Here is a 27,973-nt window from a genome sequence, read left to right on the forward strand (position 1 = left end):
TTGCTACTTAATATTTGAAATAGTGTTGATTCTAATAGGACTCTTCCCCCATTTTTTTTTTTTTTTTCATGGTCTCCTTTGCTGAAAGCTGTCAAGACAGCTGACTAGCCCTGGTCTTTACTAATGTCAAGCCAAAAGCGTAAGAGAGTTCCACGTGGGCCAATGGTTTACTGACCTTAAGACAGCTGGTCTTCAGATGACATTTGCTAACAGCATTAAAGAGCACTGGCTGAAAGTGTGTATGAGGGAGCCTTCTGATATAACCGTCATTAGTCACTCACAGTTTTAGGACTGGCAGCTTATAATGGTATCCTGTTGTTATCTAAATATTTACCAGTCCTATCAATAGGACTTACACATGGCTTCAAAAAGAATTCTGATTTTTAAGTTGCTGATTTAGAAATGTGACTGACTCATTCTCATGAATTAGAACACAAATCCTACTTAAATGAAGGTGTGGTTAAAACCATAGAAAGATACTACTATACACTTCTTATAGTGACTGCTGCTGCTGCTGCTAAGTCGCTTCAGTCGTGTCCGACTCTGTGCGACCCCATAGACGGGAGCCCACCAGGCTCCCCCGTCCCTGGGATTCTCCAGGCAAGAACACTGGAGTGGGTTGCCATTTCCTTTTCCAATGCATGAAAGTGAAAAGTGAAAGGGAAGTCGCTCAGTCATGTCCAACTCTTAGCGACTCCATGGACTGCAGCCTACCAGGCTCCTCCGCCCATGGGATTTTGCCATCGCCTTCTCCGTCTTATACTGACTAAAAAAGAATAAAACAAAACTAACCGGCTACTCCAAGTGCTGGCTGACAAGGACACTGGAATTCTCATGTCATCATTCAGGAATGTACATCAGGAAAGACATTCTGGAAAACCGTTTAGCAGCTTCTTCAAAAGTCAAACACACCATATGACCCAGCAATTCTATATTTACCGAAGTGAGATGAAAAATTATGTCCAAACAGAAAGCCCGTAAAAGGAATGTTTATAACAGATTTATTCACAGTGGCTTCAATCAGGAAACCATCCGAATGTCCATTAACTGGTGACTAGCCAAAGTAAGGCCCCTTCCTTACGATGGAACACCATTCAGCATAAGGAGAACGACAACAGACACACACAGCAACACAGATGCCTCACAAACCCGTTATGCGGAGTGACGGGAGCCAGACTCAAGGGGCTGAATATACTGTGTGTGTGCTCCGTTGCCTCAGTCGTGTCCAACTCTGTGCGACCCTATGGACTGCAGCCCGCCAGGCTCCTCTGTCCATGGGGTTTCCGAGGCAAGAATACTGGAGTGGGCTGCCATTTCCTTCTCCAGGGGATCTTCCTGAGCCAAGGATCGAGCGTCTCTTACATCAGCCTGTATTGGCAGGTGGGCTCTTTACCACTAGTGCCACCTGGGAAGTATATACTATGACTCCACTTATATGACTTCCTTGAAAATGCAGAACCACGAGGGCAGAAAGCAAGTCAGCGGTTACTAGGAGTGGGGGGGACTAAAAAAGGGCATATGAGAATTTGAGGGTGATGGTGGTGATAAAATTGTTTTATATATTGATTGTGGCAGTGACTCACAGAACCCTCAAAGAAGTCTTTTTTATTGTGTGTAAATTTTACTTCGATAAACCCAAGAAAACACTTCAGTGGGGTAACCTGAAGATAAATAAGAATTTCAAATATGGATATGCTTTCCTTGGCTACCTAAAGATAGAAACAAAAGCCCACGACCTCACTCTCCCCATGGCAGAGACAGGTTAACTTTAACACCAGCTTCAGATCAGGTAAAGGCTAACGTGTTGCCATGGATACCAGCTATTACTTCGTTTTGTGTGAAACCTCTAATATGAAACTGTGACTCACACGCAGGGCAGGGGGAGGACTGAGAAACACCCAGACAAATTCAGCCGAGGCCTTTTTCACTTTTCCGAATCCTGCCCATAATATTTCCTGTGTGAACTCATGAGAAACCATGTGAAGTCAGTGGACATATCCTTCAGGGATGAAAAAAAGAAAGGTTAGAAACTTTCTGGCTAAACTTGAAGGCAATTTAAAAAAATGGCACGCTAGTCCTAAGGCTATTAAGGCTGTTTATATTGTTTTGTTTATTGCAGAATAATTTTCCCAGGATGAATTGCTAACACAGTGACATGCGAGAGACCAACGCCCTCCTCTATCTGCTGACTTGCCTGGGAGATGATGATTTTCTGATTCATAAAGTGGACAGCTGGCAGATTGAGGGTGGGTTTTAAGGTTAGGAGAATTCTTTAGTGGGGCTCAAATCGACAGGTTGTGAGAATTCATTAAAAGTGGGTAAGGTAGGAAGATGACTCTTAAGAAGCACATATATTTAAAAACTCTATTAAAGATGTGTTCCACAATAATCAGCACGGGTCTACCTAAGGGCCAGTGAGAATTAAAACTGTACTTGCTGCCACTGACCTAGTGCTTCTCACGTGCTACGGAGGTGCTGCACGGACCCCTGGAGCATCAGTTCTCCCCACCCCCTGCCCTGCTCTTTCCAATCCAAGATCCCAGAGTTCCCCAGAGGCACTAGGCTAGTTCTCGCCTCTGTCCCTCTGTCCACTCCTCCATTCAACAAATACACTTTCACGTCTCCTCTGTGTGTGCTGTTGATTGAATTGTGCCCCCTCCAAATTTAGAGTCACGTACAGATGTGAGAGCTGGACAATAAAGAAGGAAGAGTGCTGAAAACTGATGGTTTCCAATGGCAGTGCTGAAGAAGACTCTTGAGAGTCCCTTGGAAAGCAAGAAGATTAAACCAGTCAACCTGAAAGGAAATCAACCCTGAATACTCTTTGAAAGGAAGGACACCAAAGCTGAAGCTCCAATACTTTGGCCACCTGATGTGAAGAGCTGACTCAATGGAAAAGACCCTGACGCTGGGAAAGATTGAAGGCAGGAGGAGAAGAGGGTGGCAGAGGATGAAGTGGTTGGATGGCATCACCAATTTAACGGACATGAACTTGAGCAAACTCTGGGAGATGGTGAGGGACGGGGAAGCCTGGTGCGCTGCAGTCCAGGGGGTTGCAAAGTCAGATGTGACTTGGCGACTGAACAACCACTACCACCAAATCTATATGGCGATGTCCCCAACGCCTGTACTTCAGAATGCAAGCTTATGGAAACAAATCCGTGCAGATGTCATGAGTTAAGATGAAGTCACATTTGAGTAGTGTGGGCCCCTTAGCTCTGTACAAATTGTGACCCAGGCAAACACGCAAGGAGATGGTCAAGTGAAGATGAAGGCAGGGAGCAGGGTGATGCATCTACAAGCCGAGGAAGGACAAAGCTTGCCAGCAAACCCAGAGAAGCCAGGGGAGAGAAGGGAGTAGACACTCCCTCATGTCCCACAGGGAACTAACTTTGCCAGAACCCTGGTCTTGCACTTCTAGGTCTAGAACTGTGACCATAACTTTCTGTGATCTAGACCAAACCAGAACACACCAAAACAGACCTCTAAACAAAACTCCCCTGCTCCCCAAACAAAACAAACATAGGAAAGCATGTTTTCTAAGGACAAGGAGATTCTGCAAACGTATCAGAGGCTGCAAGAGGAGAAATGCCCCTTTAAGGGGCTGGAGCTCAGTGAGGATGCCCAGCACTGTGGACCAGGGTATGCTTCTTCCTGATAGGCCAGCCCACCCTGGCCTCCTGACTTCTTTCACATTTGAACCTTCAGCCGCCTTCAAGGTTTTGATTCACTTTTCAAGCAGCCAGGGTCATCTTTCTTGGAGGAAAAGAGGGCCCCGTTGCAGGAGATCCGAAATAGTAGCTTGTCGGCTAGATCTGGTGTCATGGTTCTCGGAAAAACTGCCAGACGCTCCTCTTGGCAAAGGCACCACACACCCCCGACGGGGACAGATGGACAACCCCAGGAGCCCCGCGTGGCAGCTGTTACACCGATTTTCAAGTGCGGGGGCCCAAGCCCCGCCTGTAATAACATTTTCCTGGCTGGCTCTGACCTCTGAATCTCGCTGATTTGTCTAACACACACTGTGAACATCAGCGAGTCAGGATTCAAAGCCAAGACAGCAGAATTGCTTTTAAATGGCAGGAGATGCTTAAGACAGGATTTCTGTGACTTGGTCATTAACTTGTTTATATCCTGATCCGCGCTTCTTTCTCATGTCCCTTCCTCTCAATTATTTTTTCTCTCCCTTGATACCTGCAACCTATTTTTGGCAAAGGTTTCAGCGGCAGTTTCCTCTCATCTTTAAGACACTTCTGTAGGCAATTCAGCCTCCTGCTCTTAGACAGCAGTCAATATAGATGGGGGAATTTGAAAAAATATCCTACTCACTATATAATTTTCCATCAGCCTGCTTGTATTTCCCTCATTTAACGAAAAACAAGCTTTCCTCCTCCCCCTCAGAAAGGAGAGGTTAAATTGATATATTCAGAGGAGTAACACAAATACCCTTGTGTGATGATAATTTCAGCTATATTATTCTAAGGTAACTCAAAGGCCCAAACCCCTTAAGTGTGTCACATATCAATCGATGTTTTCAGATACAAATCTAGATACGACTCTTTGATTTGACCCTCTGCAGCCAGCCCTTGTCTCAGCCCTTGAGCCCTCATTCCCCGTAGTCCATGTTCCTTCTCCTTCCTACAGAGCCTATCACTTCTGTTTCTTTCTTACACCAGCTGGAAAGACCCAGATTTAATTTGAACATGCCAGACTGAAGCCCATGGCTCTTTAACAAAAAGCAGAGATGTTGGCCTCTATCTGAAGTTGCCCATCGCCCTGAATTCCAGTCCTTCATTCATCCCAACAGCAAACATTTCTGAAATACAGAGTGTTTTCACAGAACCGGTCTACATCTTAAGTATCATCCAGGAGAAGAGGAAATAAAAACAGTTTACGTGTTCATCGATCTAGGAAACAAACTCCCCACACTTTTATAAAAATCAGTCTGCTTGCTTGTAAGTGGAGACGCTCTAAGATTACACAACGCTGGTGTCATGATGGGCACGGATTTTCTAACCATTTGCCAGGAGGCTACATTTCACGTATGGAGCTTTCAGTCCCTTAGATTCTCTTCCTTTGTTTCCCACCTCGAGGGTGTAGTTATTGATACTGTAACCTATTTCTTTGTGTGGCTTCTCCCAAGATCCTCTCCTCCCACAAAACATCATCAGGACTTTCCTGATCTCACCACTCAGCTCTTCTTCTGTCCTTTTTTCTCCTCCAGCTTCCCGCCAACCCCCTTCCCCTGAGCACACGTGCCCCTTGCTCTCTGAGCAGAGGTGCAGGTACCTGCTGCATGCCTTGCATGGTCTGCTGCAGGAACTGCACCTGCTGGTCCTTGGTCAGGTTTTCCTCCGTCCGAAACAGCTGCTCCTTCTCCTGCTTCAGCAGCTCCACCTCGTTCCTGTAGGCGTCCAGCTGCCACCGGAGGCTGTCGTTCTCCTCTTTAAGTGCATAGGCCTGGGCGGCCAGGGCTGTAGGGCAGACAGAATGAGTTCAATTGAGTGACTGTCTCGCTGAGATGGAGGGCCTTTGGTGCTAAAGGGAGCCGCGTGGCCCAATTTTTTATTTTTTAATTTTTTGTTGATGTCGATCATTTTAAAAGTCTTTATTGAATTGGTTACAGTATTGCTTCTGTCTTACGTTTTGGTTTTTTGGTGCAAGGCATGTGGGATCTGAGCTCCCCTACCAGGGATTGATCCCACACCTCTGGCACTGGAAGGCGAGGTCTTAACCACTGGATGGCCAGGGAAGTCCCCCCTCACTCTGACTCTTCACATTTGCACCAGACACAAACGCCCTACCCAGGGGTGCTGCTTTATTTCACAGCTCACTTCTTTGGGAATGTGCTAGCTATTCTGTCTGTCCTGTCTTATGGGTACAGGATGAATTCCTTCTGAATTCTTGTCTCCTGACCTCTGCCCCGACCCTAGGCTCCCTCTCAGAAACTGATGTGGGTTGGTGGTGATGAGAGCGCTCAGAACTCCAGGCAAACATTCTATCTACCTTGTGACTGCCCTCTCCCTTTCGGCAGGATGGCTCAGCTCCCTGGAGGACCACTTTCTTTCACGTCGTTCGTGGTCCCCCAGGTGGAGGCATGCAGCCACAGCTGCACAGAGGAGAGGGGGTATTGATCCGTACACCGTTCCTTCCCGCTGTACTGTCGGGACAGACCGACTGCACAAGTCTGTTAGTTCCTTCTAACTGCTCTCAGGATGGAGACCTGGTTCCATCTGTTTCACCAACAGCTTCCTACCGTACTCCTTCCCGAAACCTGACACTCTCTAAGTGGAGGTTCAGAGCCCACTCAGCTCTCCACCCGACTGAGAAACTGGGACAGGTAATTCAGGGCCTTACACGTCTCACGGCTCCAAAAATTAACTGAAGTGGAATATGGAAGAGTGAATGGTACCAAGGAATACTGAAGATGGGGGTTCCCTTCCTTCGTTTCTAGCTGACTACTTGGTGCTCTCCCCAGCAATCACAATAGCTTTCTGAGCTCTGACCATACAGACGCTGGACCACACACTCATTCACTTCATCTCCCCCACCTGCTTCCGATGTGGGTGCTGTTCTTACTACTCCGCTTTACAGATGAGAAAAATGAGGTACATGGATGTTAGAGAACTTGTCTGATTTCACAGAGAAAGCATCATCAACAGCCTTCAAATCCAGGGCGGGCTCCAGAGTCTCTGCTCCCAGTCACCGGGCTATTCTGCCAGCCCAATGGGTTTAGTTCTGAACAGAGTATTTTAAAAGAACCCCCAATTCTCTCTGCTTTTTTTTTTTTTTTTTACCAGTCTCCCATACTTTCTCTGGCTCCTTCAGAAAATCCATTTGCTACTTTTGTAAGCAAGATAAAATGGAAGATATTTCAAAAGTCTGTTATCAGAAGCTTCTTTAAAGACGTGACTTCTGGTTTGTAAGGATGTGGTGTGGAGCCTCTCTCTAGCAGATTCTTGGTCCACGATCATTTCCACCCCCCCCCCCCACCAACAATCCCCCAATTCCAGAGCCAGATCAAGGTCAGCCTCTCAGGTCAAAGTTTCACCATGAAGAGGTGACAGATGTGTACAGAGGTGCTCCGAAAACCCACCGAGTTCTCTCCTCAAATAAGTACCATCAAATTATGTCAATAGTACTTTAATAGTTGAGTGTTTCATGGTATTCTGCTTTGTAAAACTGATGATGTATACAGTACACACTGAAATACTAATCAAATAGAACATGCAATTAACCAGAAAATTCCCTACCTCAAACCATCAGGGATCAACTAGTCAACGAGAATTCACTGCATATGCCCGAGCCTGTCTGGGCATCTTGGATCACAAAACAAGGACACAGAGTATGTCTCTCCTCTCAAAGAGCTTGAGACACAGTAGAAAGCTACAAGTTTGAAAGGAACATACTCAGAGGAAGAGAGAAGAGTCTAATGCCTGACATGTGTGTGCTATGTGCTAAGTCGCTCAGTTGTGTCCAACTCTTTGCGACCCTATGGACTGTAGCCCACTAGGCTCCTCTGTCCATGGGATTCTGCAGGAAAGAATCCTGGAGTGGGTTGCCATGCCCTCCTCCAGGGGATCTTCCCAACCTAGGGATGGAACCCACATCTCTTACAACTCCTGTATTGGCAGGTGGGTTCTATATCACTAGTGCCACCTGGGAAGCCCATAGTAGGCACTCAAAAAATGTTGGTTGGATAAATAAATGAGCGACCAACTTAGTGTCAGGGTTTATGGCAGGGGAATCCATCCTACAGGAATTCAGAGGAGAGAAAGGAAAAGGCAGATGAGAATAATAAAGGAGGGCTTTGAAGGCTGAAAGCCCACAAACTGGTGAAGGGCGTCTCAGTCAGGAACAAGAGCTGAAGCAAAACCCAGAGATGGGAACGGAAGGCAGACTACTTGGGGCAGGAAGCAGAGAAGCTTGAGCAAAAGCCAAGAGTCTGTCTGGAAGCAGTGAGAGAAAGGTGAGCTGTGCTGCATGATGAGACAGGATGGATGCCAGCTGGACTGTTGGGCCAACGGGGCAGCCAGTTGAGCACTGCTGAAGGTGCCTGCCAGTGGAAGATGTGACGAAATCGGTGATTTAGGAAGATTGGTTTGGCAATGGTGCATGGAATGAACTGGAGGCTGAAGAGGATGAGTAAAGGAAATTTTATTTGCTGTACATGTATGTGCAAAACCCAAGAACTGCCAGTTTTACAGTTTTCAGGGACTGACTCATAAATCAAAAATGACCCAGGGTCTACCTTGGAGTATGGGCTGAGTGTGTGCATGTGTGCTAAGTTGCTTCAGTCGTGTCTGACTCTGCAACCCTATGGACTGTAGCCCGTCAGGCTCCTTTGTCCATGGGACTCTCCAGACAAGAATGCTGGAGCGGGTTGCCATGCCCTCCTCCAGGGGATCTTCCCGATCCAGGGGTCAAACCTGTGACTCCTGCATTGCAGGCGGATTCTTTACTGCTGAGCCACCAGGGAACCCCAGAGTATGAGTTAGTGGTTTTTTTTAAACATGGTGTGGCCCAACATCAGATCCTGTCCACACCCTGAGGTGCCGACTCCTGACAACTCAGTTTACCAACCCCTAAGGAAATGGTTACCAGGCATCGTTTAAGAGAGGGATGTTGTAATAGGGCAAAATTACAGAAAATGCAAATGACAGAAAAAGTGTTGGCGCTACAGAAGCACGTTACTACATTTAGTAGCATTCAAAGACACTTAAGTCATTTCCTTAGGAAGCTCTATTTGGCCCCTTCTCAATTCAGAGTGGCATTTTTATTATCATAACTGATAGCAGGTGTTTGTGAAGAAATCGATTAGTATGCAGAGATGGAAATTACATTTTCCAAATGAATTGCCGAGTCTGCAAGATATGCTGAAATCTGGGTAGCAAAATGCAAGCAGCTATAAAGCATGTGCCAGCAACATTATTTAAATAAATTGTCTGAACATAAATACATAGAGGGAAGTGCACCATCCATTATTTTAGGACTTCTCTTAGAATGGCACAGCTGACGGCTCTCACTCTTGGCTTGAGCTGAGTGACCACTGCTCCTGCCAAGTAGGATAAAACGTCGTTTGCATTTCTGGAATAGGCATGTGATATCATCATATTTAGAAAGATGAAAAAAATCCAGCAGGTGTAACTCTATCCACTCTCATCCCCCCCCCCCCCAAATCAATACCATAGCCAACCCCATCAACATTTATATAATTGGGGCATATAACTGATTTACATTCCTTATTAAGTGATTTCAAGCCTGATATCTGCAAAAAAAATCTTGGTTTCTCATGTGGCCGCAAAGTGGTTATTTTCTAAAGGGTGAGAAATTGTCTATTGACTCCACTTAACTTTTGGCCACCTGTTTGTAAACATTTTTCAGCATCATGCCGCATGGATCCGCCCCTCAGATGAGGCTTCCTGGAAGAAGCTAGATTATGTTTCTTGGACCAGAGCTCTAAAGGAAACAAAAAATCCTAATCATTTCTAACTTAACATCATTTCTCGGTGTATTCAAAATTCAGAAACGTGAAAGGTCTACCTTTTCTTTTCTCTCCTTTTTTCTAGGATACTGTATTAAACAGTTTTGAAAATGTATAATGACACTTCCATGATAAAATTTACCCTTGAATTATATTTGATTACAATATAAATGGCAACAAACCTACCATTCAAATAAGCAGGATTAAAAAGAAAATGACAGTAGGCATCTTTTTGTAGGTGGAGTATGCACTGTGTTGCAACAAATAGAATATTTAACATGTGGATTACTGACTTTCAATAAAATTTAAAGAAAAGGAATACAGTGAGACACTTTAAATGTAAACTATTCTGAACATAACTGAATTTCACTTTGGTGATTTTAAGTGAAAGTCGCTCAGTCATGTCCGATTCTTTGTAACCCCATGGACTACACAGTCCATGGAATTCTCCAGACCAGAATACTGGAGTGAGTAGCCGTTCCCTTCTCCAGGGCATCTTCCCAACCCAGGGATTGAACCCAGGTCTCCGGCATTGCAGGCAGATTGTTTACCAGCTGAGCCACAAGGGAAGCCCAACAACACTGGAGCAGGTATCCCATCCCTTCTCCAGCGGATCTTCCTGACCTAGAAATTGAACCCAGGTCTCCCGCATTACAGGTGGATTCGCACTATAGTGCTGAGCTACCAGGGAAAAGCAATGCTGTATCCAAGGGTGTCTACAGATTATCATTCATTCACTCACCAATCAGCTGTGTAAAGCCACATGCGGGGAGCTGTGACCTCCATGAGGGTAAAACCAATGTAGGCATCAGCTTGTACCTGCTCAGGACCTTAGGAAAATTCTGTTACAGGGATTTTCTGATTGGATCAAAACGGAAATAAAGACACTGGAAAAACCTTGCTAAACAAGATTAAATTCCATTTCAAAAATTAGCACTAGACTACTAAAATTAACCAAAGCGTATGAAAGCTGATCCAAAGATTGAATTGCACCACTGTAAACGAGGCTTAAAGGCATTATAGCACCTCACTGCACCCTTGACTAGATCCTATATAAACCATTATTCTTCATATTAATTATGGTCAGAGTGACCTCCTCTTCCGACTCCTCTATTACTTACTGTGTTTCCATGGGAACAGATAATGGCATGCTTAACTTCTTTAAGTAAATAATCTGGTGAAAGCCTTGAAATCTCTCTCTTAGCAGCCTGAGCCAGCCTCAGAAAAATAATTAGCACTCTATGGAAATACGTAAGTTATTTTGGGTTATGTCCCAGTAAGCTGACAGTATGTTAATATCTTTTTCCTGCTCAGGCAAGATGTAACTAAATAATCAAACATTATAACATATTGTTTCTAACAATATCTGGATTTCTTGAGAACTGTTTGTCTTGGTGTCATTGGGGGACTCTGTGTTTAATGTCCCCCCCTTCACTCTGCCAGCTGTCCTCCTGGAATGCCAGAAGGACGCTGCTGAGCTGTTCATTGCCTCCTTGTGTGCAAAAAGCATCTTTTCCAAGGATTTCATCAGCTGCAACCAATATAGGCACTTGTGCCAACAGGTCCAGAGCCCAAGATGATGGGATGGGTCTGAGACCTGGAAGATGCGGCCGTCGTATCTGTTTGCCTTCCAGCTCCCACGGCCCCAGGCACCTAGGGACCAGGTCCATCTGCTTCTCTGCATCTGCTCTTCTTCTTGAAGGGTGCCTGGGGTGTCCAGTTGCTCTGCTGTGGCACAGATACCACACTGTGTCATGCTTTTCTCTGTTCGGTGAAGCTCATTCTTGAGGGGTGACCGGGCCAGGCACTGCCATCTGACTGTCTCTCACGGATGCAGTGTGAGAGGTGTGAGATGTGCCTTCTGCTCAAGCCCTCATTCTCTTCTTGCTGCTGAAACGGGCCTGGGTCTCTGAATCACTGCATGGAGGAAAGGTGGCCAGGGACCAAGAATACCCACTTTGGACTCTACTGTGCCCAAGAAATAAGCTTTTTTTCTTTGGGTAAAGCCACTTGAAGATTTGGGCCTTAATTGTAAAGCAGCTGACACTATTCTACCCCAGTTTCCCAAACATTGGCTTGGATCAGAAACTCCCGGTGGGTGTGTTACACACGTATTTCTAGACCTTCCCCCCAGAGTTTCCAGTGGGATTATGTCAAGGATGCTGCCTGAGAATCTGCATTCCTCCAAGTTCCCCGTGATGCTGATGTTGCTGGCGCTGAGACCACATTGGACAGCGGTGGCTCAGACCATGGCTCCATCTACTCCTTGGCTTCTGAACTGGGGCTACAGTTGGCCTGTTTGGACAAATACTTCTGAGGGCACCACAGGCTCAGCCTGGCCTTCTGGTTTCATTCCTTGACCTTCTGAATGAGCCCCAGCCCCATGCTCTTCACCAGGGTAGGCAGTCCTGTCCCGGACCTGTGCCCATGCCCCAGCTACCTCCTTATAAAAAGGGGGGGGATCTGAGCAGAAGATACAGTCACTACCACTTTCCTTTCCCTGTTTTTTTCACCAACAGTACCAGCAGGCGTAGCAGTAGTAATGATAACAGTAATAATAATGATAGCAGTAATAGCAGTAGTAATAGCTAAGGATGTTATGTGCCTAAGCCGTTGATTTGCACAATTTCCTTCTGCCCGCATGGAAACATGATATAGTAAATATGACTATTATGTCTCCTTTCCAAGTTTGAGCGCGTGGAGGTTACACAGCTGGCTGGAGGTGCTGGGTTTACCTTCAGCAGAGAGCACTCCAGAATCTGCACTCCCCAAAGTAATGCCACTGGGTTGGCCTCGCATGGCAAGTGCTGCAGCTTGAGAGCAAAGGGAACCAGGGACCCTGCTGCAGGGCCTGATCTGTTCCTAACAGACTAGACAAGGCGAACACTGCCTTGCTGGCTCCGTTTGGCAACTGTTCCACAGGAAAGGGGCTCTGTTCTGGAGGCAGAGGGGATGAGACTGTTTTAAAACACACACTCACACACAGATCTTCTGCAGGAGCTGTTTGGGCATAAGCCACGTGGAAGTTAAACTAAGGCTTCTGGAGTCCTGAGGCTTGACTTGATCCACTCGGCAGGGATCCTGTCTTCTGTGCTGTGTCTCTCTTCTACGGAACAGCTGCACTGAGGCTACCAACCACTGAGCACCTGGGTTTTGGCCAGTTAGTGAGGCTCCCTGACTTGACCACAAGTGTATGGCTTTATTTCTGAGCTTCTGTTGCGTTCCATTGCTCTATATGTCTGTTTTTGTGCCAGTCCATACTATTTTGATGACTGTAGCTTTGTAGTATATTCCTTAAGCTCCACTCTTCTTTCATAGAAAACTCTAATTTGAGTCCATACTATTTTGATGACTGTAGCTTTGTAGTATATTCCTTAAGCTCCACTCTTCTTTCATAGAAAACTCTAATTTGAAAAGATACATGAACCTACTGTTCACAGCAGCACCATTTACAACAGCTAAGACGTGGAAGCAACTTCAGTGTCCGTCAACTTAAGTGTCCATCACAGATGAACAGATAAAGAAGATGTGGTATATACACACAATGGAATATTGCTGCTGCTGCTGCTGCTAAGTTGCTTCAGTCATGTCCGACTCTGTGCGACCCCATAGACGGCAGCCCACCAGGCTCCCCTGTCCCTGGGATTCTCCAGGCAAGAACACTGGAGTCGGTTGCCATTTCTTTGTCCAATGCATGAAAGTGAAAAGTGGAAGTGAAGTCGCTCAGTCATGTCCGACTCCTAGCGACCCCATGGACTGCAGCCTACCAGGATCCTCCGTCCATGGGATTTTCCAGGCAAGAGTACTGGAGTGGGGTGCCATTGCCTTCTCCAAATGGAATATTACTCAGCCATTAAAAAGAATGAAATATGGCCATTTGCAGCAACATGCATGGACCTAGAGTTTATCATAGTAAAGCAAGTAAGCCAAAGACAACTATCATATGATATCACTTATATATGGAATCTTTAAAACAGTAAACTTATTTACAAAATAGAAATAGACTCACAGACATAGAAAAGCTATGGTTACCAAAGGGGAAATGGTGAGAGATAAATCACGAGTTTAGGATTAAAACATGTACACCAATGTATAGAAAATAGATAACCAACAAGGACCTACTGTATAGCTCAAAGAACAATATTCAATATCTTGTAATAACCTATAGTGGAAAAGAATCTAAAAAAGAATACACACACACACACACGCTTGCATGTGTGCTAAGTCGCTTCAGTCATGTCTGACTGTTTGCAACCCTATGGACCACAGCCCGCCAGGCTCCTCTGTCCATGGGATTCTCCAGGCAAAAATACTAGAGTGGGTTGCCATGCCCTTCTCTTATCTATCTCTCTATCTATAAGTGAATCACTTTTTGTACATCTGAAACTAACACAACATGGTAAATGAACTGTATTTCAATGCAATTTTTTTTTTAAAAAAGGCTCTATGGAGACAGCCATGTCCAAGGGCTCAGGCTGCTCCTGCGGCCCTGAAGGGTGTCCCAGTGCATACCGTACCCATCTGAACGCCCTTATGCAGCGCTTTTCTAAGTGCCTTCAGCTGGAGTAACGGTGGTAGAAACCCCTCTTCCCACAGATTCCCCTGGTGCGAATGGGCTCAGAAAGGTCCAGGACAAGGACCAGATGGCCCTCAGATGATGGACAAAGCCCAGGCTCCTCAGGCTGGCGTCACGACGTGCCTCCCAGAATCCCGGCACAGGGCTGGGGAGCGTCAGACGCCTGCCTCGCTGCCAGTCTCCTGCTAGACAGCCTCTCCTGCTCTCGATAAACTAAAATCGATCTGTTTTCCAGCAACACCTGTATCGCCACTGAAGCAGCAATCTTCCTCCAATTGCCGGCAGAAATTCCTTCTGTTACAGTTTTTCAGGATTATTACTATTACAACTTAGCATTGACATAACATTTTCTGTTTGCAGCGTCTGTGCATTAGCTGTGATTAGGGAGAGCTCACCAGAAGCACAATGCGGTGTCTATTTCCATCTTTGTGTGAGGTCAGTGGAATACGGGTAATTTGAAGAGTGCAGGGAAGCTGGATCCTGTTATTATAACGGCTTATGCGAGTTGGCAGGCACAACTGGCAGCAGGTGACTCGGGAAAAGAAAACAAAAAATCTTCCATCGCCCTGTTCACAGAGCTCCTCCTAAGGAAGCAATCTGGTGGTCGTGACTACACTGTGCCCCTGGGCCACTGATGCTGCTGAGAACTGACCTCACACCTTACTGCTTTTCCATTGACGCTATTATACCTGATACCTGCCCCCCAACTCTCCCATTCACTGTCCTGGAGGGAAGTAAGGGAAAGAAAGAGGCACGCTTGTTTCTCCTACCAGCAGGGTGAGTCTGCCATTTAAAAGGCGGACGGATGCCCCGAGGGTCCTCGGGGATGCACAGAGCCCCGCCAACCTCAGCTCCTTGCCTGCTCTAGGCGGGCACACCTGCCTGACCTCGGGCGCTCGGTGCCCAGTGATGGGGGAAGACGAGACAGGTATGGATGGGCCTGGAGGTCCCTCACCTGCTCTCCCCTGCCCGTGCTGTGGTGGTCAGACCAAGGGAGAGGCTGGGAAAGGAGGGCTGGTGGGGGCCGGGGGGAGGCCCTTCCGAAGAAGGCGAGGCGGGGGGGGGGGGCCTTGAAGGCAGGCTCACGCTGTGAAAGGCTGCAGGGCGCAGGCCGCAGTGCCGCCGTGAGGCTCTCACGTTCACGATGGACCCGGCGACAGGGAGGGATGGATGTGGGGAGGGGAGGAGGCTGGGCTGCTGAGGGCCCCCGTCTGCGGTCACCACAGCGGACATGTCAAGAGGGGCATTTCTACCAACTCTCGTTTTTAAAATCGGACTTCAGTTTGCTTTTCCGCTTTCAGTCCCTATTTCGATTTCCAAGGCGCACGACTACCATTTTTATTTTTTCCCAACTCTCTGAGGCTTTAAGATTTCTTTTTTAAGGCCCTCAGACTTAAGACCGAGATCCCTCACAGAACGAGGCAGGTTTTCGGGAACACGGGCCCCACCCTGGCCAAGCCCTCACCCCCTGGACAGCATCCCTCTCATTCTCGGTTGGTCTCTCCAGAGAGGACAGCTTCAAACGGAAGCCTCCCCCTGAAGGCATTCACGCCTCTCCCTTCCTCCCCTCGCTCTCCTCCCAACCCGCAGCTTTCTTTCCCTTTTAACAAACAGTCACTTCCAATTTTCTTCAAGAAACCTTTCCTTCAAGGAGTGATGTTTTTCTACTTGTTCTAACCCCCTCCACACACACGCATGGGCATGCACACACTCTCTCTATGGCTGCTTTCTACCGCACAAGACACACCCCACTCTGAAATGTGCCGTGGAGGTCACCCCACGTGTGAAGTGTGTGCTCAGTCCTAGACAACGTCCTTCACAAGGAAGAGCGGCCTCTTCCACAAAGAGGTTATTAAAACACCAAATACCTGGGATAACACAGATGAGCTAAAAAGACAGCCTCTGCCTCCCCTCAGGTTTTGTGCCGAGCATAAACTCTATCTGGTCCAGGGAACAGGAACGGAGGCTGGTGGGAAGTGGTGGGCAGTGAATTACCCTCCACACGAGCCTTGTCACCAATGCTGAGACCGGTTGAGGCCCACATGTTGTGTCTGGCATCGGGACAAAAGACTACTGCCTTCTCTAGATACAAAACCAAGGTGGAATGACACTGGTGTGTGTGTGCCACTAAGTCGTGTCCAACTCTTTATGACCCATCCCATGGACTTTGCAACCCCGTCAGGGTCCTCTGTCCATGGGATTCTCCAGGCAAGAATACTGGAGTGGGTTGCCATGCCCTCCTCCAGGGGATCTTCCCTACCCAGGGATCGAACCCATGTCTTCCACGCTGCAGGCAGATTCTTTACCGTTGAGCCACCAGGGGAGCCCAGAATGACATGTCGCCAGGCCAGCAGTCCAGCTGCCGCCTGTCCCACCTCGGTGTCTCGTTAACGAGAATTCCTGGACCCATCCCAGCCCCTCGGAATCTGAGCTTCTGACATGGGGTCTGAGGTTGTGCATTTCAGCAAGCTTCGAGGGTGACTCTAATGCCAAAGTTTTAGGGCCACTTCACCAGCCTTTAGGGGCCAGATCCCTGGTTTCTTTGTAACGTGCTTTCAGGCTTCTGCTTCTTGCAGTATTTTTTGACACCTGCTTTCTCTCAGCCTTTTCCGAACGGCTTCTGCTACTGAAAGGAATTTTCCCCTCTCCAGCTTTTACCGTCTAGCTTGGCTTTCCAGGATTTTCTGCCTTCTGCTCCGCCTTCTCACATTTTGCTCATCTATCTCCCTGCTCCTCTGAACGCTGCTTACTGCCCTTCCCGTGATGATATTGTGACTGAATGCTTTCATAAATCCTCCAGGCAGTGTTTCCAGAACACATTTCTCTGATCTACTAGATGTGGTTGTGTATTACCTTTTCTTGCGGCCGTATTTCTGGAGAGATCACAGCTGCAGCAGGTTTGTGGCCTGTGCCCAGGAGAGGCTGGGCTGCACTCTTGTGCTCGGGGGTGGCAGGGCACTAATCGCCCTTGACCGAGGGCCCCTGGACCAGCCTCTCACTGGAGGAGCGGAGACCCTTCCTGCGTGTGAGCTTTCCCCAGACCGGTCGGTAGGTCCTGCGAGGCCTTTCTCTTTGGCCAACACCCAGACACCCCTGCTTCCTTCTCTCACCGCTGATGGATGAGAAAACAGTCCCTGGCTATTCTCCCAGCATCAGAGAAGAGCAGGAACTCTGTCCTTGGCTCTCATCCCATCGTACTGCATCAGGCTACTTTCATTCTTCCTCCCAGATAGTCTTTTTTTCCAATTAACCGAGGTCTACTAGGATGCATCGCACACAGATATGGGGGAGAATTCTCCACCTGGGTCATGCACACCATACTTAAATAAACTACCTCCCCTTCTTCTCTCTTTGGTCCTTATTCATTGCCGATCTCAGTTGCTTCCTCTCCACTAAACATTTTTATCTTCTACTTCATTTTCATTTTCTTCTTCTTTTTAGTTGGGGTATAGTTGCTTTACAATGTTGTGCTAGTTTCTGCTGTACAACCAAGTGAATCAGTTATACATTTACATATATCCCCCTCCCTCTTGGACCTCCCTACCTCCCACTCCCCATTCTACCCCCTCTAGGTCCCCACAGAGCCCTGAGTATAGCTCCTTATTTGTTACCTTACAATCTTTTTTTTTTTTTTTAACCTTCTTTTCCATCTATAATTGACAGCCATCAATTCTCCTGTCACAGGCCAGTGGTTTCCAATCCTTTGCACATCAGACCTGCCTGAGCAGTAGTGTAATAACAGACGTACCTGGGCATTAACCTCCAGGCGCTGGTGTTGTGCAAAGCTTCCCAGGTCTTCCCCGCTCACAGCTGGGGCTGAAAACCGCTCATTTCACCTTCTGTGATGGCTCAGTGGTATCTGTTCTCCTCCTTGTCACGGTACCACTTGCAAAATGCCCTGGAAACCCTTAATTGGTTATTTCTTACAAAGTCGAGGAAGCCCTCTAAGGATAAGCCTTATGTTACTGCCGAGAACGCTGAGGCTTGGAGAAGGGACATCACTGGCAGAGCCACGCTGGAAACAACTTGAAACTTCCTCTGGGGCCCTCTTACCTTGTCTGGTTCGAAGTTATTTCTGAACTCTGTGCGGTGACTCTAACATCTCTCTTCCAGCAACACCAATTCTCAACTCACGCAGGCCACTTTCTCAGAGCTTTTCTAATGGTTTGACCACCCAGGTGAGGTGGTCTTCAAAAGAGCATCAGGGTGAGATTGGCATCCCTCAGTCAGACCCAGAAAATGGGAAGGAAATGTGAGAAGTAGCCTCTCAAACACTTATTTTCCGGGACTTCCCTAGCGGTCCAGTGGTTAGGATCTGTGCTTCCACTGCAGCAGGTGTGGGTTCAATCTCTGGTTGGGGAATGAAGATCCCATGTGCCACGAGGTGTGGCCAAACAAACAAAAAACTTATTTCCAAAACTCACGTCCTCTCCTCCAGCCAGACAGCTACAGCTGGACACTTCTTCAGCTGGACACCTCTTTTCATTACTTCTTTTCATCCTTAGAACTTGAGTGTGACCAAATTCTGCTTTAACAACCTCAGCATTCATCTTCCTGGAGTCCTTGGGCAGGGAAAAGTGTGTGTGTTTCATAAACTGTCTGGATGGCTAAATTATAGCATATTTTTCCCCGAGAGAGAGTTGTTCAGATATTAAAACCCACTATATATTGAGTATGATTGTGCTTCTCACATCCCCACAAATAGCAGTTTTTGCTTTGCTCATTAAAATGAGGTTTCTGATGGGGATAATTTTTCAGGTAGCAATGTTTTATTCTTACTGGTGACACCTTAGGATCCCTCTGCAAGTGTTGAAGCCCCAGTTCAGCACTATTAATCAGACGCTAAATGCTTTAAAACAGCTCTGCCCCTTTTTCTAATTGAGAAATAGTGCTGTTTGGGCAAGTTGAGAAGGTGACCTTGATTGAATTAGAAAGGTCAGGGACAGAACAGACTTCAAGCTCATATTCAATGATTTTAAAGAAATGACTTCCCTCCAATTAAGCAGGAATTAGCATGAAATATTTTGTTTCTGAAAGGTGAAAAGAATTCTCCCGAGAAAGCAGTTCTCTCCTTACTAGCTTTTTATTGAACGCAGGAGAGAAGGTGCCACGGATGGTTTTACATCAAGTGCTTTGTTAACATGGTGTTGACGGCCTGGCATCAATTACACTATTCCTTTGGAGCCTAAATGTTATATAGAATGGGCAAAAAGTCCAGTGTAAGTTTTGATTTCTATTTCAAAAGCTCAAGGACCTAACAACTTTATGTTACTACAAAAAAAAAAAAAAAAGCTCTGTTTTTCCATCTGCAATCATCTCAACCTAGTTCCAGGAGAAAAAAGGTTTCAAACATTACCTGAAATATTTCTTTGTTGTTTTCCCTTTTAGCTCCATCTGTCCCCTTGCCAAGTCTCCCCTCTTTTAATGACCTGAAGGAACACGCCCTTCTTCCTGCTCTAAACAGTAACATGCAGATGTCTCTGCATGATTCTGGAAGAGGCTCCCACAGAGAACTGAGGGGGACAGGACACATGCGGTGATTCGGGGACCACCGCATCTGAGGGCAGTGGTCCTACGAGGACGCTGGCTGGGCTGTCCTGCCTCCCAGCGACTGCCCTTGCCAACCTCAGAGAGCTGTGCAGACACAGATTATACAATATATAAGAGCAAGGCGGAGCAGTACTAGAAAGAGAGAAGGAGCTTTAAAGCTATATGCCAGTTATGAGACTTGGGGCAATTAGTCAACCTCCATTAGACCTCAGGGAGGAGCATGAAAAGCATGGTCAGTACTGTGAGGATCAAACAGATAATAGATTTTTTTTTGTCTAAGCTGAAAAAAATATCCTTCAACAGATTAAAAAATGAGTTGAATTGGTTCTTCCTAGTTTGTATTTCCAATCCCCTCGTTTAACAAATTCTTGTGGTGCTGGCCATCCAGGGAGGTTAAAAGATCCTGATCTCCTCTTGAAGGAGGAGATGGGGTAGAAAGTCTTCTATCTTGCCATTCTTTACTGAAAACAAACAAACAAAAAAACCCAAACAAAAACCAATGAAACCTTCTCCAGGATGACAGAATTCAGCTGAATGGATTTACCCTTCTTTTCAGATCCTCTCAGCATTCACAGCTCTGCCTGTGAGAGTTTATCTGCTAGTTTTGGCTGTGACTTCTGGGAGTGCAGAGAGCAGGCACAGTATGGACCCATGATCCAGTGTTATTCCAGGGAAAGGAGATCTCTGATAGCTACTGGGATTTTTCAGAGTAGCAAAACAACACGCTCAGTTCAAAGGCTAAGTCTCAAACAGTCTTACAAGACTTTGCTAATTTTCCTCCTTAATACGGCACTGCAAGACATGATATCATAAGAGTTAACTAAATATTTGTTTTTGTTTTATCACTGCTTTGTCTTATGGCATTGCTTAAGACAATTTCATGGAAACAAAGGGCTGAGAATAGAGAAATGGCTAGCTTTACAACTTTCAGATTATATAACTAGAAGAAAAGTCTAGAATGGCAGGTGGAGACATTTCTTAAACAACTGACTAGTAAATCACTAAAGAAAAGAATAACAACATTTTGTGAAGCAATTATCCTTCAATTAAAAAAAATTTTAAAAAAAGAGTTAAATCTCTTATCCTGCTTCCAAGAGATCTGCCAAACTTCTGTTACCACTTAAGTTTTGCTTAAAACTTGTAATTACAAAAAATCACTAATACAAACTTCCAGAATTTATTCAGCGTTCCAGCTACTTATTGTTGGGGGTAAAAACAACACTTTTGTCATTATAATTTTGGATATGGGATAAGAAAGGAGAGGACATAATACTTCTAAGATCTCTTTCCAATCAAAACATGTCTGAGTCTGTGCATCTCAATAAGATTACTACTGTAGATGCTCTCCTTAAGACTTTTATTTTCCAGATTGATTGAGGGGTACATCTCATAAAGAAGAAGCCTCAGGAGCAAGGAAGGAGTGAGAACACTTCAACAGGTCGTGAAATTAGATGGAAAGTCAATGAATGATTTTCAGGTAGGCTCTCCTAGTCCCTCGGCATGCAGAGAAAACATGAGATGGGAAATCAAAGAACTAATATTGTAGCTCGGATCATTCTCAATCAATCATCACATCTGTGCTTGCGGTTTGGAGTAGTTTTATTTTCCTCTTTGCCTTTTGGAGAGTCAGGGAACAGAAGTCTTGGGCTTCCATTGGAAGACAGTGTATCTATCTGGTTTATCAAAGGGATACATGACATGGCACAATTCCTCCCCCATGTAAATACTTCACTTCTTCAAAGTATGTCTTCTTCTTGCTCAAAGCCACAGAACAGGTTGTTTTTGAGGAAATAAATATCACTCGACTTGAAAAGGGATTGTGCCAGTTTCCTGAATATTTTTAGAAGCTGGCATTTCTGCTGGCACGGGCTAGAGAACAGTTTGCCGCATGCACCGCCTGTGCTGAAGCTAACTTCTTTCTAGTCAGCAGAAAATCCAGGAAGTAAAGGGAAGACTAAGCGAAAGCCGCAATGAGCTTGGTCAGGATGAGCATTTTCAGGTAATGAACATACCCAGTCTACCTCTGCCTCCAAATGGCCTCATGGCGCCATGCACGAGGCAGGCACTCAACATCCTTGGTTGATTTCACTGACTCTGTTGATGCCACTCAAGGCATCTGAGGGATGTTCTGGAGCCTTTCCCCCTCTAACACGCATGGAGTGGTGCCGCAGAAAGATCATCAACCTGGACAAAAGGGAACTAGTCCTGAGTTCTAGACCTTCTATTTACTATCTTGGGCAAATAGCATAACTTCTTCATGTAGAGCTGCACACTCCTATCTGTGCAAAGAGGAGGGCACACAAAACGATTTCTAAGCATTTCTTCCGCATCTGACGAAGAGACTCACTACTGCCCATCTCCTTGTGACGAGAAGCTTCTCTGGTGGTCCAGCGGGTAAGAAACCACCCTGCAGAGCAAAGGGACCCCAATTCGATCCCTGGTCTGGGAAGATCCCAGACCCAGGCAGCTAAGCCAGCATACTGCCACTACTCAGCCTGTGCTCTGGAGCCTGCGAGCTTCAACCACTGACGCCCGTGCATCTAGAGCCCGTGCTGGGCAACAATGGAAGACCGCACACCGCAGTGAGAGAAAGCCTGTGCCCGGCAGCGAAGACCCAGCGCAGCCATAAATAAGTAAATATTAAAACAAAAACAGAACCCAACATGTCTGCCTAGATTAGAACTTGAATGATTCCTTAGATCTTTAGCTTAATAGCTATGCAAATACGATCATACTTAGAACAGGAAACTGCAAGAAAATGTGGTCTAGGAAGTTGTCAAATATAGAAAATTAAATCTGATAATTCTGTTTGGGCGTTCCTGACAGTTCAGTTGGTAAAGAATTCGCCTGCAATGCAGGAGACCCTGGTTTGATTCCTGGGTTGGGAAGATCCACTGGAGAAGGGACAGGTTACCCACTCCAGTACTCTTAGGCTTTCCTTGTGACTCAGCTGGTAAAGGATCTAACTGCAATGCGGGAGACCTGAGTTTGATCCCTGGGTTGGGAAGAGCCCCTGGAGAAGGGAAAGGCTACCCACTCCAGTATTCTGGCCCAGAGAATTCCATGGACTGTATAGTCCATGGGGTCACAAAGAGTAGGACAAAACTGAGCGACTTTCACTTTCACTTTCCATGTCCAGGGCCTCTAAGTATCATAAATGGCAGGTGGAATTTCTAAGCAAGGGAAGAAATAAGTACTGCTACTCCTTTAAATTACTTTTTCCATTAGTTCTATGGCCCGTAAACGTGTATGGCTCACTGAAATTCTACTGGATGTCTGTCCTCACTGTCGGTCTTCCTACAGCAGACATTAGCATCTTTAGGTCTGTGATTCATGAAGCTTATGGGCAACACTGTTAGAAGTCAAGGTACAGTCACTGCATAGGCTAACTGTCTTGAACAATGCAGTATAAAAGCATAGAATTAGGAAGATTGTGTTCACGAACAGTACATTAGGGCTAAGAAGCTGAGAGTAGCATATGTTTTAATATGGTCTGGTATTGATTCTTTTGGCCAATGTCCTACTTTAACAGTGTTATAGTCACACTTAAAGATTTCAGATGGAAAGGTAGAGAAGAAAATCAATAGATACTATCTTTCCACTACCAAACAGCTACACATCCGTATAGTTTTCTGCCATGCTCACATTTAAGGGACCTGAAAGATGCTATGGGGAAGGCTGGCCCAATTTTCAGGCTTTAACAACCTTAGGTGTCTACTCTGACCATCTCAAAGACTACAGCTTCAAATTATAAAAGGTTCACAGGAAGGAGTCTATGACCCAGAAAGGATATACATGCATTTGCTCTATATTTTCTGTTTCATTAACATTTAAAAAAAAGCTTTAAAAAACCTCACTTGCCATACAAACTGGTCTGACTGAAAACAAAATCATATAGAATTGTTTCTGAGCTTTAAAAATATATACAAAGATGCTTACATAGTTAGGCTGTGCAGAAGAAATAGAATTAAAGTCTTTTGTCGTGTTATAACTAACACAGTTTTATCTTTTATTATTGGTAATCATTAGATTCTCCAAAATTAACAAGTATTTTTTTATATAAAAAATTATTTCATTTTTACAGTGCTACATGCTGCTGGAGGGCAATGGATTGATCTACTAAAAGCATTTTCTATAAGCACCAACTAGAACCATCTGTGGGCACTTAAAAAATTGCAACAAGGTTGAAAAGAATAATTCTCATTTTGTAATCAGAAATTCTGACTCATTAGTTACAAACTAAGAGGAAAAATCAGGAATAAATGCCACTAAAGAATTCTTTTTTACATTTAGAAAGGAAAAAGAAAAGAGTCACAAACTTACCCAGTTTCTGTCACCTAAACTCGCTCAAAAATACTCTGCTGTTTTTTCCAGAAGTTGTGCAAACCCCACTTAAATTCCAACAACACTGTGTTAATTTTGCTCAAATGCAAGCTGAAAACATATTTTAACATCCTGTCAGAATGAGATACTAAGAGTGTCGATAAAATGACACTAAAATAAATGTAAATTTAGATTGCTGTTACAAGGGCTGCCTGGCTCTGGGAAGATGCTAGGTTGCTATAGTATTTTCCATAGCAACTTTGCATCTTATTACATAAATATTCCCTCAGTATCCTTAGAGCCTGCTAAGAAAACAGGATTAAATCTACTCCCCAACGTAATGATCCCACAATCAAACCTTATCAGAATGAAATGCCCAGAAAACACAATAAACTGTGATCTAGATTGCAGTGCTCCTGGCAGTTGAAAGGCATCCGAGTACCACAGGCTGGTCACGGGCAGCTATGCTGTGACCTCATGCTGCCCACCGGTCACTTGTCTACACTGCTTCTGGGTCAAGGTCTCTGCACCTCTCCCTTCCTAAACATTGCTCGGTAAGTTCCCCACTTTTCTCCACTGCCTGCCATCTGCCCAGCCGCCCAGGTGCCCTTCACCACACTCTGGGGGCTCCTGTCAGCAGGCAGGCAGCCAGGGCTTCAGAGAGCTGAAGTCTGCTCTGCAAATGCAGCGGGGCTGGAAGAGTGTGCTGGGCTGTCACCCAGGAGACCAAGCAGGGAGCCCACTGGGCTCCAAGCTAGGAACCAGGCGTGGATGGCCAGAGATGCTCTGCCAGCGCTCGCTTGGGCTCTCTGGAGGGACCACACAGCTAAGTGGCTGAGGCATTAGGGAAAAATCCACGGTCTCCGAGACACAGCACAATTCCAGCAACATGAACTGATTTGACACGAAACACACGATTATGGAAAATTTGTGCATATGTGAGAGCCATGTTGGGAATATGGCATTGTTGTGTGCTACAGAAAAACAAGATTATAAAGGGATTTGGCTTACAGAGAGTTTAAGCTCCAAATGGGAATTTACACAACAGATAAGCACGGTCTGGTGGGACAGGTGTGTTGCCGTGACAAGCTACCCTCCACCACAGGGTTGGGACTTCCCAGGTGGCACTAGTGGTAAAGAACTCACCTGCCAATGCAGGAGATATAATTGATGTAGGTTTGACCCCTGGGTCAGGAAGATCCCCTAGAGGAGGGCATGGCAACCCACTCCAGTATTCTTGCCTGGAGAATCCCATGGACAGAGGAGCCTGGTGGGCTGCAGTCCACAGGGTCGCACAGAGTTGGACACGACAGAAGCGACTTAGCACACACGATGCACACCTCTTACATATAAAAGGTAAAGAATGATTTCTACACTTCTCAGAAATACATCCATCATGAGATGAGAACTGCAGCTGCACATGAAATCATCAGGGAACTGAAAAATCTGCCCCAAATAAACATCGATTTGATTTCCTTTGGCAAGATTAGCAAGATTAAAATACAAAGGAAGAAGCAGAGGAAAAGCCTGGACTGCTTGCAAATGAAGCTCCGTCAAGAGATTAGGAGCGAAGCTGGCTGCTCAGCGCGCTCCTGAAGACTGATTTCCTCATCTTGAAGCCATGTAAGCTGTAGTTGATCACATCTCCTTGTCTGACCCTGGAGGCCCCAGAAGACATTCGGTTGTGGTAATAAAATGCTCATCTTTAACTCGGTGGCGACCGATGGACACACATCACCACTCAATATCTCCCTTTTGGGTTACCATCACAGGCGAAAACAGGGAGTCTACGAACACCTTATCCTTCCCATCACCTGTGCTCCCGCCTTGGGGGTCGCCGGGCATGTGGCCTCATGCTGAGCTGTGTCACTTTCCACGTCTTCAAGCTCTTGGCCCTCTGTCTGGTTCTGAGTGACTCCAGAGGAAGCCAGCTTAGACCACATTCGATGTTTCCTAAAAGGAAGCTTCTCTGGCCCCCATCAACACCCCACCCCTCATCAGCCAGCCACGGGACCCTGGTTTGGGATTCAATAGCCCCTCTCTTCGTGGCCAGGCTGTGCTGGGGGCCCACGGTGAATCTCTGGGGCTGGTGTCTTAACTGGAATGTCTCTGTTGGGTCTCCTTCATGGCTCTCCAAACCACTTCTTTCCAGGAAATAAACTGAATCAGAAAAATGAAGGCAGTCTTGGTGTTCAAAGAGATCAGGGATAGCCAGAGAGAGCTTTATGATTATTAATCTTTTAACCTGACTTCCGGCTGTATATGAAACTTCAGGCATACTGAATACTGCTGACTCAACATAATCACGAGTCCCTAATTTGACTCAGTTGGTTGAAAGAGCTGGAAAACCCTTGTTTGACTTCTTACTGGCTGTGATGAGTCTCCATAGAAAATTGACAACCTGGAAAACACTCTTCATAATTAAGAGTATTTGTCCCTACAAAGTACTCAAGAGTTTAAATGAGGTGTAGTTAAAATCCAAGAGTGTCTGTATATTATGGAATGGTGTAAGGGTATTAAGCAAAGGCTGTTTTACTTTCACTTTTCTCAAATCTGTGTTCAACATATAACGCATACTCACCAAATACTGGGTGAGGTACACACACTGGAAGTGATGTTCATTTTGCTTTATACTGAATTTAAATTAATGGCTTAAAACATATTTGGCTTCAGGCACTGCATTTCTATTAACTTCAAAGATGTTCATATTTCTCTTCAAAAAGTATCTCATAGCCTGGAGGGCAAGGTAGACTGTGTCTAAACTCTCTCTGTACCCCTGGGTTCACAGTGCCTTGAACACAAGAAGGTGACTGACAAATGCTTGCTGATCATTAGGTTAATACTGAGTTTCAACTCTCTGGTCCATAGCCTCTTCAGCGTGTGGCACGGAATTCCGGGTATGCAAAAGTTCTGAACATTGTGGAGAAATCAACCATCCCTGTTTGAACACGCCACTTAATGCCTGACATTTCAGTTTAACCGGAGCAAGTGTTCTCAGGGCTACCATCCTCTGGTCGACTTACGGGACGGCACCATCAAAAACTGAGCACAAGAAGACACGACTGAAGTCAACCAACTTTTATTGAGCATTTACTTGGTGAAAGGCCCAGGACCAAGTGTTGGAGGATGATTAAGATAAGAGGCAGAGTTAACAGCCACTGAGCTACTTGTCATGTGCTAGTTGGAAGGGCTTCACAAGATGCACTGACTCACTGAACTCTCGCAACACTGACGGCTGATCAGGTTCTGCCAAGGGAGGCCTTATGATTTAGGACAGACTTCCTCTCTCCTTCCCTTCCTTCCAGCACACTCCTGCCCCTCCTCCACTGGCAATCTGGAGGGAGGAAGGAGAAAGGGTGAGGGGAGGACTGAGGGAGAAGAAAGCTGGAGGGAGGGAGGGAGAGGGAGTGGGCAGGGAGAGAGGGAAGTAGGAGCAGACTTGGCCTTAAAAGTTTGGCTTGATTGCAGCAGGAGGCAGACTGTGCAACAATACATTTGAATTTTTATCAGAAATTATCTTCAGGGGTTTTGGAGCAGGATGCCAATCTTCCTGAACAAATGCTTTGATACGTCTGTCTTGATTTTCAAATGTATTAACAAAACTCATTCTCATTTTCATCAGCATCTCAGTTTGGCTCCAGCAAACCCCTTTCCCCCCCTTTAAGGGTCACCTGCTGAGCCTCAGTGACCAGCCTTCCCAGAGTGATCTGGAAGGGACAGCTGGTCTGGGGGAACTCTGGCCAAAGACACATTGTAAATTACCAGGAGCAGTAAACAGCCAAAGTACAAGAAAGCATTCTTAATCAGAAGAGCAGAGATGGCCTGAAAAACTTTGATTAAAAAAAAATTAAACTCAAGGTATCATAGAAGTCTTTCCTTTTCTGAAAACCAAAGTCAATTCTCTCCATCTCCTCATCAGAAATAAAACTTGTGAAGATTGGTTTTTTGTTCTGGGAGGGAGATGGGAAGGCAGGGCTGGTAGGAGGCTCCTGAGAGGGGATTCTCCCCTGGCATTTCTAAGAATTTCTTGGTCAGTTGCT

At 45.9% G+C, this 27,973-nt stretch overlaps 1 protein-coding gene across 8 annotated transcripts in view; it reads right to left on the bottom strand.

Annotated features, from left to right (window-relative positions):
* ENOX1 (ecto-NOX disulfide-thiol exchanger 1) overlaps positions 1-27,973 on the bottom strand; it is a 344,181-nt gene that overhangs the window by 108,808 nt on the left and 207,400 nt on the right. For all 8 annotated transcript variants that reach the window (XM_081551076.1, XM_081551082.1, XM_081551081.1 and 5 more), the window contains one exon: positions 5,290-5,474. In XM_081551076.1, the coding sequence (XP_081407202.1) occupies positions 5,290-5,474 (185 nt within the window). The remainder of the gene's footprint in view (positions 1-5,289; positions 5,475-27,973) is intronic.

This window comes from Giraffa tippelskirchi, chromosome 12 (assembly GCF_054371585.1).
Source record: "Giraffa tippelskirchi isolate mGirTip1 chromosome 12, T2T-mGirTip1v1.2.pri, whole genome shotgun sequence".
In the NCBI taxonomy this organism is placed as follows: Eukaryota; Metazoa; Chordata; class Mammalia; order Artiodactyla; family Giraffidae; genus Giraffa; species Giraffa tippelskirchi.